At 40.3% G+C, this 20,512-nt stretch overlaps 1 protein-coding gene across 2 annotated transcripts in view; it reads left to right on the forward strand.

Annotated features, from left to right (window-relative positions):
* The window catches only part of YWHAQ (tyrosine 3-monooxygenase/tryptophan 5-monooxygenase activation protein theta), a 41,566-nt gene extending 23,665 nt beyond the window's left edge, over positions 1–17,901 (forward strand). Inside the window, exons 3-6 of one of the 2 annotated variants that reach the window (XM_029938320.1) lie at positions 11,264–11,387; positions 14,244–14,407; positions 14,604–14,699; positions 17,364–17,901. In XM_029938320.1, coding sequence (XP_029794180.1) covers positions 11,264–11,387; positions 14,244–14,407; positions 14,604–14,699; positions 17,364–17,516 — 537 coding nt within the window. In that variant the 3' untranslated portion in view covers positions 17,517–17,901. Of the gene's footprint in view, positions 1–11,263; positions 11,388–14,243; positions 14,408–14,603; positions 14,700–16,832; positions 17,263–17,363 lie in introns of those variants that run through there. The other variant, XM_029938321.1, reaches the window with a different exon arrangement.
* Positions 17,902–20,512: the final 2,611 nt, after the last annotated feature.

The raw sequence follows: 20,512 nt of genomic DNA on the forward strand, positions 1-20,512 counted from the left end.
GCCTGCTTCCGATTCTGTGTCTCTCTCTCTCTTGAAAAATATTAAAAACATTTTTTTAATGTTTTATTTATTTTTGAGAGACAGCGCAAGCAGGGAGGGTCAGAGAGAAAGGGAGACACAGAATCGGAAGCAGGCTCCAGGCTCTGAGCCAGCTGTCACCATAGAGCCCGACATGGGATTTGAACCCACAAACTGTGAGATCTGACCTGAGCCGAAGTTGGATGCTTAACCAATTGAGCCACCCAGGTGTCCCCAAAAAAACTTTTTTAATAAATTGAAATCACCTCCAGGGAGCACAGTCTAACAATTTATCCTAAGGATCAAGTGTACATTTTGTACATTGTTGGAAATATCCGAATATTTGAAGCAATTTAAATGTTTATCAGTGGAGATTATTTAAACACTTATAGTATGCCCATTTAGTGCACTTGTGCAGTTATATATACAGAGAGGGAGTTATAAGCATATGGATATGGAATGATCTCAGGGATTATTATATGGAAAAAGCAAGGTATAGAACACTGTGTAATATAGTGCATGAGTGGGGTGGGGAACATCGGTTTTAAATGTATAAAATATCTGGAAGAACATGCAAGAAACTGGTAATGATGGTTGCCTTGGAGGAGGAGAAGGACTGGGTGGCTAAGAACCCAGGGGAGGGAGAGCAATTTTATCAACTTTTAATTTTCTGTGATGTACATGTATTACCTGTTACTTTAACGGCAACCAGAGTCTTATTGTGGGTGAAGAAAAGATACATACAAGGAGGGAAGAATCCTGTGGTGCTGAGTTTGAATTGGAGATACCAGTATGAGGTCATGAATTTAAAAAAAAAAAGTTTGCTCGAGGGAGCAAAACAGTGAGAGAACAGAATGGCAAGACTGTTGTTTTTCTTTAGGAATAATAGAGTGGTGGTTAACTTTTGCAGTTATTACTTGGATAAAAATAATTAGAAAAAGAAATCGATTCCAGAGAAGTGCACTGCACCCTTTTGAGGTAGTGCTGTGCATGAAATTCTGTTGCTTTTGCACCTGTTTCCGCGTGCTTCTGTGGATAGCGTGTGTTCATTGGACAAATAATGAGCCTTACTGTGTGATCGGCACTTTGCCAAATGCTTAACATGCCACAGACAGAATTTTATGAATGAAAAATGTCAAGAAAACATTTTTATATAGAGATTGACCTGCTTAACAGATTGCTCCTTTGATATTTAGTACCTTAGTAATAGCATAGGTTATTAAAACTTAGCGAATGTTTTGTGTATTTTATTTTTATTTCACCTAGTCTTTTGTTTCAAATCTTTACTTAAATTCTAGTTAGTTAATGTATAGTGTAATATTAGTTCTAGGAGTAGAATTTAGTGATTTCTCACTTGCATCTAACCCCCAGTGTTCATCACAAGTACCCTCCTTAGTACCCATCACCCATTTAGCCCATCCCCCCCACCTCTCCAACAACCCTCAGTGTGTTCTCTATAGTTTTGTTTTTTTTTTAAATTTTTAATGTTTGTTTATCTTTGAGAGAGAGAGAGAGAGATAAAGCACAAGTGAGGGAGGGTCAGAGAGAGAGGGAGACACAGAATCCGAAGCAGGCCCCAGGCTCTGAGCTGTCAGCACAGAGCCCAACATGGGACTCAAACCCACAAACCATGAGATCATGACCTGAGCTGAAGTTAGTCGCTCAACTGACTGAGCCACCCAGGTGTCCCTGTTCTCTGTAGTTGAGTTTCTTATGAGTTGCCTCCCTCTGTTTTTCCCCCCTTCCCCTATGTTCATCTGTTTTGTTTCTTAAATTCCACATATGAGTGAAATCATGTGGTATATATCTTTCTCTGATTGAGTTGTTTTATTAGCATAGTACACTCTAGCTCCATCCATGTCAGGATTTCATTCTTTTTGATGGCTTGGTAATATGTGTGAGGGTGTATACACACACACACCACCTCTTTATCCATTCATCAGTTGATGGACATTTGAGCTCCTTCCATAGTTTGTGGCTGTTGATAATGATGCTGTAAACATTGGGTTGCATGTGCCCCTTTAAGTCAGTATTTTTTGTATCCATTGGGTACATACCTAGTAGTTATTTTGCTTATTTTATAGAAGAAGAAATGAAATTAAGGAACGTGCTCTAGATGGAGACCAATCTATGAGTCTAGCACACATTCCACTGAGGTGTTCAAATGTAATTCATGGTGAATATTATGAAATTTGGTGCCTTTTAAAAATGTACTTGTGATTTGGGGAGGTGGTTTTTTTTGTGTGGTTTTTTTGTTGTTGTTGTTTTTGGTTTTTTTTTTTGGAAAAGATTACCATCTTCAGTGCGATTGTACCTTTTGCCAGACTCTGCCGTGGGTGCCTTCTTCCCTCATGCTTTCTGCCTATTTTAGTAAAATCATATTTACCCTTTAAGACACTGCTCCCTTGATACCTCAAGACAAACTTCATTTGCTTAACAAAGTAGTTCCTTGTTTGAGCTCCTGTAGAGCCAAGCTATTACATATACCTACCGTTGACCCATCCATTGTTTCTGAACAAGTGTGGGGAAGGCAGCACATTGAGTGAACAGAGTTGTGACACCAGACGTCCCTTAATGCAGAGACAGACAGACAGTCCTGTGTAATGAATCGTTCAGCTGGTCACTCATTTTAGGTAGAAAACTTTTTTATCATAATCTGAGGCTAAGACCTAATTTTGTTTTATTAACTAGTCAAACACAAAGGGTTTTAATGCATACAGAATTAACCAGGAATGCAACTACTATGTAAAAGTCAAGAGCATATTTTACTTTATTATGTTTGTAATGAGGGTTAGACCATTGGTGATATTTGTACAGGCTGTGGGAGTCTGTATCTGGACGTTCTTATATTCATGGTGATTCTTAGAGGCAAGCATCTGGCTGTGTTACGCTTTACACTTTAGACGTGTGAACATTTACATATGGAAATTACATACCATTTTACTACAAGTTGCTTTTATTTCTCCCTTAAGTCTTAATGTGTATATTAATGTGTATTTTAAAATTATGTGTAGATATATTAGATATATTACCTACTAATTCCATTTTAGGATAGTGAAGGAAGCATAAAATACTACTTCTAGAAGGGGTTATTATCTGAAAGGATAATTGAACAGGGGAGGAGGGAGCAGCAAAAGTATTAAATTAAAACCTCTAAAATTCAGTTCAGTATTGTTACTAAAGATGCTTTGGTTTCATTTATTTGTCATTAATGCGGCTAATATTTACAATTGGTTGTCCAAATTTGTGTCTGTTGACATACATGTGATGGGGTGGTTTTTTTTGTTTGTTTGTTTGTTTAAGTGTTTTTAAGTCTTTATTTTGAGAGACAGTGCGAGCAGGGGAGGGTCAGAGAGACAGGGAGACACAGAATCTGAAGCAGGCTCCATACTCTGAGCTGTCAGCACAGAGCCCGATGCGGGGCTCGAACCCATGAACCATGAGATCATGATCTGAGCAGGGCCCTTAACCGACTGAGCCACCCAGACACCCCCACGTGGTATTTTAAATAGAAGTTCAAAGAACTATTAGTTACATGGCCCCACCTTTGGCTCTCCGCGCATGCTTAAAAGTTTTAGCACCTTCTGTATAAGTGTTAAAGGGTATAGCAAGAAGTTTAATTCCTTAACTTTTAACATTGAAATACTACTCTGAACTATGACTGATGCCTTGTCTGCAGGATGGTTAAGTGTCTTCTAAAATGTGATACTTTAAAAAAAATTTTTTTAATGTTCAGTTTTGAGAGACAGAGCATGAGCGGGGGAGGGGCAGAGAGAGGAGACCTAGAATCCAAAGCAGGCTCCAGGCTTTGAGCTAGCTGTCAGCACAGAGCCTGATGTGGGGCACCACCCACAAACTTCGAGATCATGACCTGAGCCGAAGCCAGACACTTAACTGATTGAGCCATCCAGGTGTCCCTGAAATGGGATACTTCTTAAGAATGAAAGAGCAGGGGTACCTGGGTGGCTCAGTTGGTTAAGCGTCCGACTTTGGCTCAGGTCATGATCTCACAGTTTGTGGGTTCGAGCCCCACATCGGGCTCTGTGCTGACAGCTAGCTCAGAGCCTGGAGCCTGTCTTGGGATTCTGTGTCTCCCTCTCTCTCTGACCCTCCCCTACCGGCTCTCTCTCTCTCTCAAAAATAAATAAAACATTAAAAAGAAAAGAATGAAAGCTCATTATAGCTGTACTGAGACTGCAGGCTTAAGCTGGGCAAACCCAGGACAAAGGGTCACTCTACTCCTCTGGTACAATTTACTAAAAATTGGTTTTGTCCATTTATAGAGGTTTTGGATTTGATATAGGTTTAAGTGAAGGAAGGAAGGACCTGAATATAGTCTTTGCAACTTGAGTTTGACCTCTTACTGATTTGACCTGCCATGTGATGTCGGCTAAATCACAGCCTACCTGTGGGATCACGTCGGTGATATACCTCTATGAAGATTTTTACCTCATACCTTCATTTTTTTTTCTAGTTGAGTTTTTATTTATTTGAGAGAGAGTGTGAGTGAGGGAGGGTCAAGGAGACAAGGAGACAGAATCCCAAGCAGGCTGCACACGCAGCATGGAGCCTGACGTGGGGTCAAATTCATGACCAAGAACGTGGCATGAGCTGAAATGAAGAATCAGGTGCTCAACCAACGGAGTCACCCAGGTACCCCAAATCAGTAATGTTTTTAAATAGTAGAGAGGGGCTTGGACGGTTGGGTAGCTCAGTTAAGTGTCTGACTCTTGGTCGTGGCCCAGGTCATGATCTCAGTGGTTTATGAGATTGAGTCCCACGTTGGGCTCTGTGCTGACAGTGCAGAGCCTGCTTGGGATTCTCTCTCTGCCCCTTCTCTACTGTTGTGTTTTCTCTCCCTCAAATAAATAAATAAACTTAAAAACAAACAAAAAAAATAGTGCAAGGGCATTTAATTGTTCAAGGCATTTGTTTTACTAAGGGTATAAAATAATTCCATAGATTAATTGATAATGTGATAGATGATTAGCTTGGATCATACTACAAATGATTCATTGCCTCCTTGGTTAAGACAACAAATCCTTTATGAGATTCAACCCTAGCTGGTATATTTAGAATGGTAATTCCTCCCTCCCTCCCTTCCAAGAGAGTGAGAGAGCACGTGTGAGCTGGGGAGAGGCAAAGAAGAGAAAGAATCCCAGGCAAGCTGTCAGCACAGAGCCCAGCGCAGGGCTCAAACTCATGAACCATGAGGTCATGACCTGAGCCAAAATCTAGATGCTTAACTGTCCCAGCCACCCAGGTGCCCCGAGAATGGTAATTTCTGAGAATAGAAGGCCTTTGGATCATAATATCCTCAGTATATAAACAGTTTTGAGAAGCTATGATTTGCCACAAGATCAAAGAGCTAATGACATAAGTCACTTTCACAAGTGAATCTAATTTCTAAAATCATACATTCTAAAATAACCCAGTTACTCTGGTCCTTTATCTTCTTCCTCTCTCTTGGACCCATCCTGTAATTCTAGCCTATCACATGCAGCCTCTGAAAAGTCCTCTCAGCCACCGCAAATCAGGGTGGTTATGTGTGTATGATTTCTTTCTGGATGAAAAGTGACTTTCTTCTTGAGTCTTGAATTTACTTTGATTCCAGTGTCTTGGATTAATCAGCCTAATTAGGAGACAGTTAATGTCTATAGACTATTTTTCATGCACATGACGTCAGTGGTTTTTTGTACTATATAATAGTTGAAGTTGGAATGTTAGAAAAATTTAACTCTTACCATTCAGTAAATGTTCCAGTTGTTAAATAATGATGTTGCCCTGTACACCATATTAGTTCTTTCGTACTACTGGTTGTAATAAATACCTAACATGAGGACAAATGCTCTTAGGTATTTTTGGCTATTATTAACCCTTATTTTACAGGGTAGGGCTTAGAAATACTGGCTCTAGTTTCAGATACTGGCTCCACTTGGACACGTTTTTGGACTCCAGTGTGATTTTATTCATTGTCACAATGGTTTGTGTAGGTGTATCTAATACATAAAGTGCTTAGAATGGGGGTTGGCATATGTTAAACACTTGAATATTTGCTGAATGGATAAATATAGTGTCATTTTTGTGGTAGTATGTGTTGATTAAACTGATAAAAATATACAGATAATGATGAGTAAATGTGTCCTAAAGTTAGAGATTGAATGTGTTTAATAGTGTTTTATTAACGAATTTCAGTAAGCTAAAAAGAGAGGAAATTGAAAATCCTTAGAACACCCTTTGTTTCCTTTTGATTATTTTGTCTGTATTTTAAGGCTCTTCATCAGTTACCTACTCTTCTAAATAAATCAGTTTCTTATATAAAGAATAAGCTCTATGATGAGGGACAAGCATAGTTTATTTTGTCTGTAAAACAGAAATCACTTATAAATGAATTTAAGGTAAAAATATTTGTTGAATGCCATGGAATATTACCATTGAAGCCAAAGGAATTGTTTAGAAAAACTGTTGATATGATAGTAGGATTATTATATGCCAAAATAATTCACTCCTGGAGACAGAACTAATATTAGAATTTTGTTTCTTCCCAGCCTTTTCTCTAAGACATGGGCTTGCAGAGGAGTAGTTGCTATGCTAAATTTACATCAATATTATTGCTTGATAATTTCATTTAAAAATGTTTTTTAATGTTTTATTTATTTTTGAGACAGAGAGAGACAGCGGTGAGCAGGGGAGGGTCAGAGAGAGGGGGAGACATGGAACCCGAAGACAGGCTCCAGGCTCTGAGCTAACTGGCAGCACAGAGCCCAACGCAGAGCTCAAACTCACCAACCGTGAGATCATGACCTGAGGCTAAGTTGGACACTTAACCGACTGAGTCACCCAGGCGGCCCAACAATTTCATTTCTTATGTAGTTCTCCACAACTTTTCTGATACAATCTTTTATTTTTATTGCCACCCTATCTCTCTGAGATTTAGCTTATTCTAAGGTCCTTTAGCATCTCTTAAAGTGACCTATAGTAACTTAAATAGTTTTCTCTGAATTTGCTTTTGTTTGCATTTCTTTGGTTTAGCACTCAGTTACTAGTCTGCCTTGTAATTTTGAGTAGCGAGTATACTGACTTTACAGATCTCTCAGATTTTCAGACGAGATCGGGCGCGTTCAGGGTGGTATGGCCGTAGACTCAGATGTTCAAAAAGGAATGACCATTTGCCTTGTACCCAAGTCAGGTTATGCCATCAGTGCTGGAGGGACCCCCATCTTAGCTCCCCAAGCCTTCCAGGATCATAAAACCTGCAGGTCGAAGAGTTACAAAGGGGATTTCTGCCTAATTGACAAGAATAAGGTACAGGAGCAATTAGTTGGGGGACTTTTAACTACATAGATGTTAACTGATTCTCTTTCTGTCTCCTGACTTCTTACCATTCACCTTATATGGAAAGATTTTCTTATTCAAGTTCTTTCTTATTGGGTTCTTTCTCCCTGATCCATGCTGAGTTTTTAAAATAATTTAAAAAATTTTTTTAATGTTTGTTTATTTTTGAGAGAGAGATAGAGTGTGACCTGGGGAAGGGGCGGGGCAGGGGGTGGGGGAAGAGACAGAGAATCTGAAGCAGGCTCCAGGCTCTGAGCTGTCAGCACAAAGCCCAGCGGGGCTTGAACCCACAAGCCACGAGACCATGATCTGAGCCGAAGTCGGACGCTTAACATGACTGAGCCACCCAGGCGCTCTTAAAATGATTTTTAAATAAAAATTGTACTCTTAGACTATATACCTTAAGTATTTATAGCCTTTATTCTATCTGGTATTAATAATTAATGCTCATAATTTTAAAAAATATTTATTTATTTTGAGAGAGTGAGTGTGAGCAGGGGATGGGCAGAAAGAGGGGAAATAGAGAAAAAGCAAACGGGTTCCACGTGAAGCCCGATGTGGGGCTCGATTTCATGAAGTGTGAGATCATAACCTGAGCCAAAGTCTAGAGTTGGATGCTTGGGGCGCCAGGTCAGATCTCACATTCGTGGGTTTGAGCCCCGCGTCAGGCTCTGTGCTGACAGCTAGCTCAGAGTCTGGAGCCTGCTTCCGGTTCTGTGTCTCCTTCTCTCTCTGCCCCTCCCCCTCTCATGCTCTGTCTCTCTCTGTATCAAAAATAAATTAAAAAAAAAAAAAAGCGTTGGATGCTTAACTGACTGAGCCGCCCAGCTGTCCCGATACTGACACTGATACTACCTGATAACAACCATGATCATTTTGGTAAAACATAAAGCACTGCCTTTTTGGGCTAAAATATACATCTCTACTGCTGATAGCGTGTGAACGGACAGAATTATTCTGCACCTGCTGTTTCCTTTTTTCACAGAGAGCTAGCAGCACCTGACAAAGCACCCATAGCTGCAACTCCCAGACGGAAGTAATGTACAAGCCACTGCGTAAAAGCCGGCCTTGTCAGTCGTCTGTGGTGGCTGATGCGAGCTAGTAGTCAGAGCTAGTAAGTTTAGAAAGGAGAGGCTCAGCCCCTGCGTGGCTGCGGTTACTGTGCCGTAGCTGTGCAGGGGCTCCCCCAGACGCTTGAGAGGCCGGTAAGCCGTCTGCACCGCCTTTCTCTCCTCGCCCCCAGTCCTCACTCGAGCCAGGCTTCTCTCAGTCTCTGCTACCACACTTCTGCCACACCCCATCACACAGTGCTACGTCCTAAAGGTACCGATAGCTTTTTGTGGGTGTGACTAGGCGTCTTCACCAGAGTTAGCACCTTTCTGGAGATCTTCTGTGCGATCTCATCTTAACTGACTCACTCGGGAGAAGAAAAGTGAGAGGCGCTTTATTTTATAACCTAGTTCTCAGTTTGGGTGTAGGCAGAGGTTGTGGTTACCACAGAATCAGCACTGTGTGTGCACTATATAACGGAACTCCTCGGAATCCACTCTTGTCCAAGTTTTCTTTAAAGACAGGGACAACTCTGGTTCAGTTTGCGATTTCAAAACAAGTCACCATTTTTATGGTGGTCTCACTCCTGCCCTCCCTCCACACAAAAATCCCAAATTCCAGTGTTCCCCCAGAAATAGACTTTTAATTGAAAGTCACCCATGGTGTATAAAAATGGTATTAGAGGAAAAAGTTAAAGTAGTATGAATTGCTAAGATTCTGGGAAAGAGTTTCTCAGGTTCATTTTAGTAAGTAGCTCGGAAAATTGAATTGGTGATGCTGAGCAGAAGAAATTCTTCCAGGCTGCTCTTTTTGAATCTTCTCTCAGTTAAGGGTTTGGTGGTGTGAAATAGCGTTAGTTTCCACTGTTCCCTCTAGTGTGTGGGTGTGGCCCTTAAGGACATCTATGGATGCATTCCTGGCCCAGCAAATTCCAGATTTAAGCCACAGTTTTTATACTGTTTGCCAGTTTTATAATGTATAGACTTTTGGGGCTTTTTTAGGTAATTATAAAGTAAAAAATTTTGCCTCAGCCTTAGGCCCTTTTAAAATATTTTTATGTAAATATTTAAAAATTAAACTTAGGGATTTAAAATATATTTTCCTGTTTATTTCTTTTAAAATAACTTATGGATGTAATCACTGCATTTTGTTTAGGCCATTTTTAGTCAAATAAAGAGAAAATTCTTGAGTTAGAAGTATGCTTCCTAAACTTTTTTTTTTTTTTTCACTGTAAACAACTGTCTTTTGCTTCTTCAGTAATGCAGTTAGGTGAATTTGAAACAATCCTAACTGGATTCTTCTCCAAACTTCCAATTTTGTGTGGTAGTTAGTATTAAAGAAACTTTTTTATTAAAAATTTTTTTAATGTTTTCTTTATTTTAGAGAGAGAGAGTGCGAGCGAGAGCGAGAGAGTGCATGAGCAGGGGAGGGTCAGAGAGAGGGAGACATAGAATCCAAAGACATGTTCCAGGCTCTGAGTGAGCTGTCAGCACAGAGCCTAATGTGGGGCTTGAACCCATGAACCATGAGATCCTGACATGAAGTCAGATACTTAACTAACTGAGCCACTCAAGTGCCCCAAAACACTTTTTTTTAAGTGTTTATTATAGAGAGAGAGAGAGAGAGACAGAGACAGAGACAGAGACAGAGGGCAAGTCGGGGAGGAGCAGAGGGGGAGACACAGAATCTGAAGCAGGCTTTGAGTGTCAGCATAGAGCCCAACGCAGGGCTCAAACTCAGGAACATGATATAATGATCTGAGCCTAAGTTTGATATTTAACTGACTGAGCCACCCAGGCACCCCTGTAGTTAGTATTTTTCTATAATGTTAATTCATAATATCTATGGCCATTTTTCCAGAATGCAAAGATGATTGTGACAGTTTCTTGCTTAAACTTTCGCACTAGTTTTCATATTGCCTGGATCAGTGCTTCTCAAACTCTACCTAGGCGAGAGACGGGGCTACCTGGCTGGCTAATCACTGACACTGACTACTAAACACGCGACACTACACACTGCTTCCACATCCACTGATTGGTTTCACTCCCAAAACAAACCTGTGAGGTATAGGTATTAGTGTCTTAAAATTTCTACGAGAATTTTATTTCACTCCATAATATTTTTGATTGCAAAAAGACTTTTAAATTATTTACCATCAAGTAAAATTGATAGTCCCAAAGGATCTCTATCCTGTTTGTCTTTGACTTTTTCTTTTAAGATTTTATTTTTAAGTAATCTGTACACCCACTGCGGGGCTCAAACTCATGACCCTCAAATAAAGAGTTGCATGCTCTACAGACTGAACCACCCCGGTGCCTTTCTTCTGTGACTTTTATTCTTCTGGCACATACAAATCCCTCAGTTTGAGAGGCACTAGGTCATTGGATCAAGTGTACATTTCTTTGAGTAACATAGGGAATAAAGACATACTAACCAGTATCTTCTTTTAAGTTTATTTTGAGAGACAGAGACGGCATGAGTGGGGAGGGGCAGAGAGAGAGGGAAACACAGAATCTGAAGCAGGCTCCAGGCTCTGAGCTGTCAGCACAGAGCCTGACGTGGGGCTTGAAGTCATGGACCTCGAGATCATGACGTGAGCCCAAGTTAGACTCTCACCTGACTGACCCACCCTGGCGCCCGCAGGCTCTTTGTAATTCATGTTCGATATAGTCTAGCTCTGCCATTAGATACTATGACTTGCTGTGAGTCAAAGCATCCGACTAATAACAACCTTGTGACCCCTGCTCTCAGCCATGTTTAAAGTCCAAGGTGGTATGGTGATAGTGACTATGGGAATGATTCCACTGCATATTGTTGTGAGCACACATCAGTGCCTAATGTTTTATCTTCTGTCTTTCAGGAATTGTTGGACAAGTATTTAATAGCCAATGCAACTAATCCAGAGAGTAAGGTCTTCTATCTGAAAATGAAGGGAGATTACTTCCGGTACCTTGCTGAAGTTGCATGTGGTGATGATCGAAAACGTAAGCATGTTTGGTTTATGGGTAAAGTTAAACACTGGACCAGGAGTCTCTGTGTCATCTCCAGGCCCTCTGTAACTTCTTAAACATCTTGGAATCTACGTAAAAGAAAATTAATAATGTTACCTTAGTGTTCTCAAAAATGAGAGCAGTTATGAAGTGACCTTATATGCTGTTTTTTACTCTCTGCTTATAATCTGATAAAATACTTTTAAAAGGCTTAATCTTTTGTGCTCTACAATTTGGTTAAGTGTCTTTTTAGCCCACGGGCATTTTCATATGCTTTGAGTGATTCTGTTGTCCCCTGGCCCTTAGTGTCATTGTACCTTGCAATTTAAAGTCATTGGAAACTACATACAGAATATAGAAACAGGATATTGCACTTCTTCTGTTTGACATATTAATTTATTAACTATTTTATTAACTCCTGCCCGCACGGAGTTACTAAGTGACTGTGGAACAGTTTGGCCGTCCCAAATAGCCTATTTTGAAGGATCATAGCCTTGACTGCTAATTATAAGTGCATTTCTGAGGAAGAGAGGTGAAATTGAGACTATTGTTGCTGGTATATAATTTGTCACCGAAAAATATATATACGGAGAAAGAGAGTTACTGAATCGCCAGACTTGTTTGTGAAAAAACTCAAAGTGAATTTATTAGCAGTGAACTCGGTCTCTTTGGAATATTAGTATAAGACAGGTCCTATATTAGATTTTGTGTATGTGCCTGCTACCAAAATTATCAATTTCTAGGTAGAAGTTTCACTTAATTCCTATTTCCAATAGGCTTATTAGTTTAATTTTGCCTCGTCCAAAACGAGTGCGCCCCCTCAGACAGTTGCTGTGGCGTCCTGCCCGCACGGAGTTACTAAGTGACTGTGGAACAGTTTGGCCGTCCCAAATAGCCGTGTGATTGAAGATACACAGAGAAGACTGTTGGCTCTGCTGTGACAAAATGTGTATCCTAAACTTCTCATTATTGATGTAGAATTTCTGTTGCCATACAGATAAGCAAAACTGAAGGTGACAGATATTTGCAAGTCAAAGAGAGGTAGGTCTTTGGGAGACCGAGACACAGGCCCAGCATTAGTCTGATGATCTAATCCTCTCTGGCTCATTGGCATTTCTGTTCCTATCCATGGAATACTCCAGTAGTCTGCGGTTCAGAGATAGTCTGTGTTTACAGCCTAGATGCTGAGACTCCGTACTGCTACTTGTTATAGCACTTCCTTTTTTTTTATGCCTTTATCTTATATTGAGAGAGAGAGAGAGACTGAGGTGGGGGTGGGCAGAGGGAGACACAGAATCAGAAGCAGTCTCCAGGCTCTGAGCTGTCAGCACAGAACCCAATGCAGGGCTCAAACCCACGGACTGTGAGATCATGACCTGAGCTGAAGTCGGACACTTAACCGACTGAGCCACCCAGGCGCCCCTCTAGTACTTCCTTACATGCCAGCCAGCAGGAACTCCTTAGAATATGAGGGACTTACTTAGATCAATACATGTGCCATTTCAGAGGAAGGAAAATGCACATAATCAGGCCATAAAGGGCTAACTTTACGTTTCTGTTAGGTCAGCATTTCTAAAACTGTAATGGGCCAGTGGCTACCCCTTTGAACGCACAGATGCCATCAGATTAGTGTCAGTAATAATTACTGAGCAGTTTTTTCAGGAAGGTGACGTTTTTATTAGGTCAGCAATCCACCTCTGGTCAGAGCAGATTTTGTTCTATATACTGACACTTTCATATTGCCTTTCATGTAATAACATCTTTTGATACCAAGAATCAGTATTATTTTTACAAATAAATCATAAAAATACAGATTTTGGTGGTAGTGATCTTTGTAAAGTGCTTTCATTATTTTGGAAAGAGGTGTTCTAGCCCAATTTTTTTTTTCTAGCTTTATTGTGCTATTATTCACATATACCAGTCAAATTATTATTACTATTTATTATTATTATTATTATTATTATTATTATTTTAAATATTTTATCTTTAAAGTAAGCTCCAAACCCAATGTGGGGCTTGAACTCATCACCCTAAGATCAAGAATCACATGTTCTTCTGGGGCACCTGAGTGGCTCAGTCAGTTAAGCATCTGACTTCTGCTTAGGCAATGATCTCACACGGTTCTTGGGTTCGAGCCCTGCATCAGGCTCTGTGCTGACAGCTAGCTCAGAGCCTGGAGCCTGTCTTCGGATTCTGTGTCTCCCTCTCTCTCTCTGCCCCTCCCTTCCTCATGCTGTTTTTCTCTCTCTTTCAAAAATAAGTAAAACATTAAAAAAAAAATCACAATCTCTTCTGATTGAGCCAGCCAGGTAGCCATCAGTCAAAGTATTATTATTACTTCTTTTATGTTTATTTTTGAAAGAGACCGCGCACGAGTGGGAGAGGGGCAGAAAGGGAGACAGAACCTGAAGCAGGTTCCAGGCTCTGAGCTGTCAGCACAGATCCTGATGCAGGGCTTGAACCCACGAACCATGTGATCATGACCTGAGCTGAAATCAGATGCTTAATGGACTGAGCCACCCAGGCGCCCCTCAGTCCAATTATTTTTGATTGCTGCATATCCAATTAGTAAAATTAGATAAGGAAAAAGAAAATTGTTTTAGTCCCAGAGATAGAAAAATCTGATTACACTGTCTCATACCTTTTTTTTTAAGCTGATTAATAAACAAGAAACACTGTAAAGTAGTTTTTAAATAACCTACTACAGGACAATGTTTTTGCGGTATAAGTGGTTTTAAGAGAAGGCTGCAGAAAAATGGAGCTCTACATGAGGTAGTAGCATAAGTTAAAGGTGTTAATGTGCTGTATGTTCGATGGATATTTTCAGTATTTTTTTTTCCCTCTTCACAGAAACGATAGATAATTCCCAAGGAGCTTACCAAGAGGCTTTTGATATAAGCAAGAAAGAGATGCAGCCCACACACCCAATCCGCCTGGGGCTGGCTCTGAACTTCTCTGTATTTTACTATGAGATTCTTAATAACCCAGAGCTTGCCTGTACACTGGCCAAAACAGTAAGTTTCAAGTCATGCTCGTTCTCTCTCCTACTGATAAGGTCATTGTCCTAAACTGGGAATGTGTGGAAATGATTCCATTGAGTTTTGTTTTTAATGGAGAGTAGAGTATAAAGTGGATGTTCACCTATTTTATAAAAATCGTTTGTAACTGTAATCTGTTTGTGTTGATGCAAATATTGTTTACCACGGATAGGCTTTTGATGAGGCCATTGCAGAACTTGACACGCTGAATGAAGACTCCTACAAAGACAGCACCCTCATCATGCAGTTGCTTAGAGACAACCTAACAGTGAGTCGTCCGTTCTTCTCCGTTTACCCTTGTCTTGTTTAAGAACAAAATTGCTCATGTCGGGCTCTCTGTATTTTGGGGCAGAGATACACTTTCTCTCAGAAAATGAACACGGGTATATAAGTAGAAGTATTAAGTGCTTGTTAGTATTCTCTGAGGGCCAGCTCTTCTTTTGTAGGCAGATTGTCAAGGTGAATAGGCCTTTTATCAGACTTTCCTGACAAGGTACAAAGATTGTAGGAACTTTTAATATTAACATCATCGACTGTTGCTTTAAAATGAAGAGGTTGATAATTATGCTCTTACAGAAAGGTTTCATAGTTGCAGTATCTTCTTCCTTTGGGTCAGTTAGCTCCAGCAATTTAGGAACTGTGTAGGTATCTAAGCTCTCTCCTAAAATCCCGGGAATGCCTTGTCAGCATGAAAATTTGCTGTGAACTCTGCATGAAGCCTTACAGGCGTTTGACAGGGAGTAAACCTTAACCCACCTTTCCTCCACTTCTGCCTCTAGGCCAAAACCTGTTTCACTTATTTGTCTTTTTTGTTTTTCTCCTACTTCTTGGATAGGCAATTAATGAGGAGAAAATGGAGAAAAACACAAATTGAGCTTAGCTTCTTTTACAGGTTCAAATGAATTCAATATGTCAAAAATGTTAGACAAAATGTGGCCAAAGGGACTACGGTTTTTTTTTTTTAATTTTTTTTAATGTTTTTATTTATTTTTGATACAGAGAGAGACAGAGCATGAGAGGGGGAGGGGCAGAGAGAGAAGGAGACACAGAACCAGAAGCAGGCTCCAGGCTCTGAGCTAACGGTCAGCACAGAGCCTGATGCGGGGCTCGAACCCACGAATGTGAGATCTGACCTGAGCCAAAGCCAGAGGCCTAACCGACTGAGCCACCCAGGCGCCCCAGGACTACTGTTTTTAATATGAGTATAGTTCTTCCCAGTTTGGAGCTTTAGTTTTGCTAGAAAGGGTTGTTTTTTTGTTTTTTTTTTTTTAATTTTTTAATGTTAGCACCACATCTGTTCAACTTGCTGAACAAGGAAATTGTGAAGAGACTTGATTCCCAGCCGGTAGAACTCCCTGTTCTTGGGGGCAGCAGTCGAATGGTCAGTGTAAACCGCTGCCAGAGGAGAAAAGCAAACTGAGCCATTATACCTCTTCTCAAGAATGCTGTGGGGCTGCCTTCATCTCTTAACTGGTTTTGTTTTATTTTCTCTCTTAAAGAGACAGTTCTTTAGGGATATTTGTTTTGTTTCTATTTTAGTTTTTTAAAAAATAACTTTTAAAGATTATATAAGATTCTAGCTTTTCTAAAATTGCCAGTAGTCTCTTGGTGTTGATCTAATAGAAATTCATTTTGTAAACTGTTGAATATAGTCAGTAAATCTTGACTATTCCCTTCTTCACTTCATTGTTCCATCCTCAAATTGGAGAGAGGTCCTTGAAAATAATTGTTTTAATATCCTAGCTAATTAAAGAATGCTTTCTCAGGGCGCCTGGGTGGCCTAGTTGCTTAAGTGTCCAACTTCACCTCAGGTCATGATCTCACAGTCCATGGGTTCGAGCCCCATATCACGCTGTCTTTCTCTGTCTCAAAAAGAAATAAACGTTAAAAAAAAAAGTTTTAAATTGAAGAATGCTTTCTGTATACTTTCACGCCCACAACTACTTCCTTCTAACTTCTGTCACCTGTTCCCGGTTAACCCTTAGCGACACAAAGTAGGTCTGCCCCTATTTCAATACAGTCGCCCTTCGAATATTTGGAAACTGTTATTATGACTATGGTTCACCTCCCTCCTTAAAATTTTTTTACCTTATTAATTTCATAAATGGTATTTCAGTAGTGCTTTCAGGAAGAGCATTTGGCTGCTGTGAATGGAGAGAACGTTAAATTCTAACAATATTACCTTGTTTTTTTTCCTGAAATTATACTGCTGTTATCAAAGAGAGAAAGCTGTAAAAACATACTGAAGTAGTTTGTGTTTCATTTTTAAATGTGTAGTGGGAGGTTTACAAAAATATACTTCGGGGGAGGAGTTGATGGTGTTTAGGATTTTGAGAAATCTAACTTCCAGCCTTTGTCCCCGTGTCTGTTGTCTGGATAACTTACTATGATTTTCCCCTAGTTATGGACGTCGGACAGCGCAGGAGAAGAGTGCGACGCCGCGGAAGGGGCGGAAAACTAAGTGCGCACAGGGTGTCGTCCTTCCCCTCGAGAAACCTTTTTACTCCTCTCCATTCCTTAATTCCACTCGGATTTCCTCTAGCAAAGAAACCCACTCGTGTGTATGGAATCAGCTGTTTCTAGTCCTTTCACACTGCGGCTTTGGGAAACTCCATTCCTTGGTTTGTGTTTGTCGTGGCCTTCCTGGTGTGCAGTTACTGCTGTAGAAAAGTATTACTAGCTTCATTTCATACGAACGTCAGTAACTTCCAGACACTCTGTAGAGGACTAAAACTCTATCCGGTATTTAAGTAATCTGAACCAGTTCTGCAAGTGACTGTGTTTTGTATTACTGTGAAGATATGAAAATGTAGTTCATGACAATTTCGAAAGTGTTCTACATGACTTAATTTCTACATTCCCTCCCTCTTCTTCAGGGGTCTCCTTTCAGCAAGCCACTTTTCCGTGCTCTCAGTGTATTCTTTTTTGGTAGGAATCCAGAAGTATTAGATTGAATGGAAAAGCATTTGGCATTTCTACGCTGGGGGTCAGAATTGAAATCCCTCCCGCATCACAGATGATGGAGGTTGTGTGTGTCTGCAACACAGGAAGCTTCCGTCCTCTCTCTTCATTCGCTGCTGTTTAAGTTGGTAACTTCCCTTCCCAATAAAACCCACTTCCACCTCCTGCCTTTGTAGTTCTGGTATTCACTTTTCTGTGTGACAGAAGTAGCATGTTGCTGCCAGAATACAAGCATTGCTTTTGGCAAATTCAAGTGCATGTCATTTCTTAGTACACTAGGAAGGGGAGATAAAGTCCACAAGTCCAAGTCTAAAGCGTTCCTACTTTTCCAGGCAGATTTGTGCACATGTGAGGGGGGGTCCAGTTGTCTAGTGATCGCTGTGTAGGAGTCGGACCGCTGTGTGTGTTGCTAATCATTGACTGTAGTCCCAAAAAAGCCTTGTGAAAATGTTATGCCCTATGTAATAGCAGAGTAACATAAAATAAAACTACATTTTATAAACCATTTACTATGGCTTTGTAACAATTGCACATTCATTTGAAGGGACAGATGAATTTACTACTTCCTGAAGTTTATTGATGCTTCCCTTTTATCTGATGTATAACGTAGTGGAACCTGTACCTACATTGTGATGTCACGTGTCTGGGGGGCCTGGAATGGAGACCTCAGGCTACATGTCTTAGAGTTAGTGTTTTACTGTAGAGCAGTTGTGTGGACCATCTCTTCTTCAGATGTAAGTGTTATCTAGTCACGTGCTACATGGAATAAAGTGGACATGTTAAACTAGAAAAGCTAATGATGTGAGTATGAGTGCTTGGGCTGGTCTGAGATTGTGCTGCAGGGGGTGTTCAAGCGGAGTGTCCGAGTTCCAGAGTGTATCACTGGTTAGTTTTCAAAGAATTCTCTCTGTAAACATTCAGTTGTACCACGAGGTTCCAGTAATTTTTGTTTTATAATATCACATTGGCTGTTAAGCTAACCAGTCTTAAGTATTGACCTGAGAATTTATTTTAAAGTCAGAAGATAATCTGAAAAATTCAGGTGTGTGGAATCAGCCTTTATCTCCTCAAAACGGGACGATGAAAAGATAGGATTGAATGAGACTTTGGGAAATCAGTCAGACACTATGTTTTATTTCTTTTTAATGTTTATTCATTTTTGAGAGTGGGGGGGAAACACAGAATCTGAAGAGGGCTCCAGGCTCTGAGCCATCAGCACAGAGCCTGATGCGGGCCCGAACTCGGGAACTGGGAGATCCTGACCTGAGTCAGAGTCAGACGCTTAACCGACTGAGCCACCCAGGTGTCCAAGACACTGCGTTTCAAATAAAAATTTCAGTGAACATAGGAAGAACATTGCAAATTAGAAGAATCACATCTTAACAAGTACTGCTAAGTTCTGAGTAATCCGTGTACCAAAGTAGCCTTTCTTAAAAAGCAGACTATTCTCAGCATTTAGTCTCAAATTTAAGTATGTCCTTGCTTGAAGAGAAATCGTCATCTTTCAATGGTCCAGCCTGTGTTACCTCCTTTTGATCCTTTGAGGGTATTTGTAGATCACTGCTGAGAACTTAATAGGAGAGAAAAGACCTTTCCCTCAGGAGGAAGGCGTACATGAATACAGTTTCTGGTGGATGGACGGGTCGAAGGCGTGTTTGAACTTGAACTTTTAAAATTACTTTCAGACATCAGAAATGTTAAATGCTAACACCTGCTTCGTAGTTAGAACTTAATTGGCAGGTTGATGTTTTTTAAATATCATTTAGGTTTTAATCATTTAAAATCACCAGGGATTGCATTCTAACATTGATGAAGCATTGGGATTTCTGTTCCAGCACACAGTGCGGTGAGCTAAGGTTTGTTGATTTTAGGTTGGAAAAAGAAAAGTACTTCTTGACTGGGGGCAGGATTGGGAGAACACACTCATGTATATATCAAACTTAAATATTTATCAGTAGAGTCTGTTACTTGTGGTTTTTTTTTAATTGTGAAAAACATTAGACCGTTTAAAGGGTAAAAATTCTAGTAGAAAAGTAAAATAATTTGAGAAAAATCAGAATTGTAGTCACTAATTTCTTTTAAAAAACATTTTTTTTATGTCTTTTTAATTTATTTTTGAGAGACAGAGAGACAGTGCAAGCAGGGGAGGGTCAGAGAGAGAGAGGGAGACACAGAATCCAGGCTCTGAGCTAGCTGTCAGCACAGAGCCCGATGTGGGGCTCGAACCCACGAACTGTGAGATCATGACCTGAGCCGAAGTCGGACGCTTAACCAGCTGAGCCACCCAGGTGCCCCTGTAGTCACTAATTTCTAAATGCAGTGATTTTTAAGGAGTTGAGCCAAACATGCAGAAACATTTGAGGGTCTGTTACAGGCAAGGCCATATGACTGTTCTTGTCAAATTGTGAGCCTGATTTTATCTGAACTGAGTATGGGTGTCATCTGAGTATATTAAAACTAACCCCTGACCTCATCGTCCTTCACAGTGTAGGAAGGATTTCATTTAGAGTCTGATTAAGGCCGTTGTGCTCTGTGTTTCATTCTGACCCCCATCTGTCCTCTCCCCTTCTCTAATTTGTAATTGATGAGTTTTGTGAGTGGACAGTTACCATGTATGTATATCATGTGTATTAGAATTGAATGCTGAAGACACCGCTATTAAGTACCCGTATCAACCAGTTAACTGGTTTGATCCATGCAGCAGGTGCTTAGGGAACCTCGGTACTTGAAGATGTGAAGATCATTGTGAAATCCAGTTTGAAGCAGTCTTGCCATTTACTGCTTATCTACATTTTACTTGCAAATGACCATATGCCTTTAGAACTAATGCCTTAAAGTGAATAAGTAATAATAAATACCGGAGAACAAAGCTGAAGACTTCCTCCTCTTCCATTTAAAATTAGAGCAGCTTGAGCATATCCGTAAGGGGCCCAGCCCTTTGGTTTTACAGGGAACCGGTATTGATTGAATTGATTGTGGCGTCTGCTCATGGGTTCTGCACATTCATATTTCATCCTCTCAAATGCCTTGCCAAGTAAATTTCCCCTTGACTGAAAGAACATCTGATTAGGAAACAAAAGGAAATTTGTCAAAAATTATATGTCTATTAAGTGGCAGACC

This window comes from Suricata suricatta, chromosome 4 (genome assembly GCF_006229205.1).
Source record: "Suricata suricatta isolate VVHF042 chromosome 4, meerkat_22Aug2017_6uvM2_HiC, whole genome shotgun sequence".
In the NCBI taxonomy this organism is placed as follows: Eukaryota; Metazoa; Chordata; class Mammalia; order Carnivora; family Herpestidae; genus Suricata; species Suricata suricatta.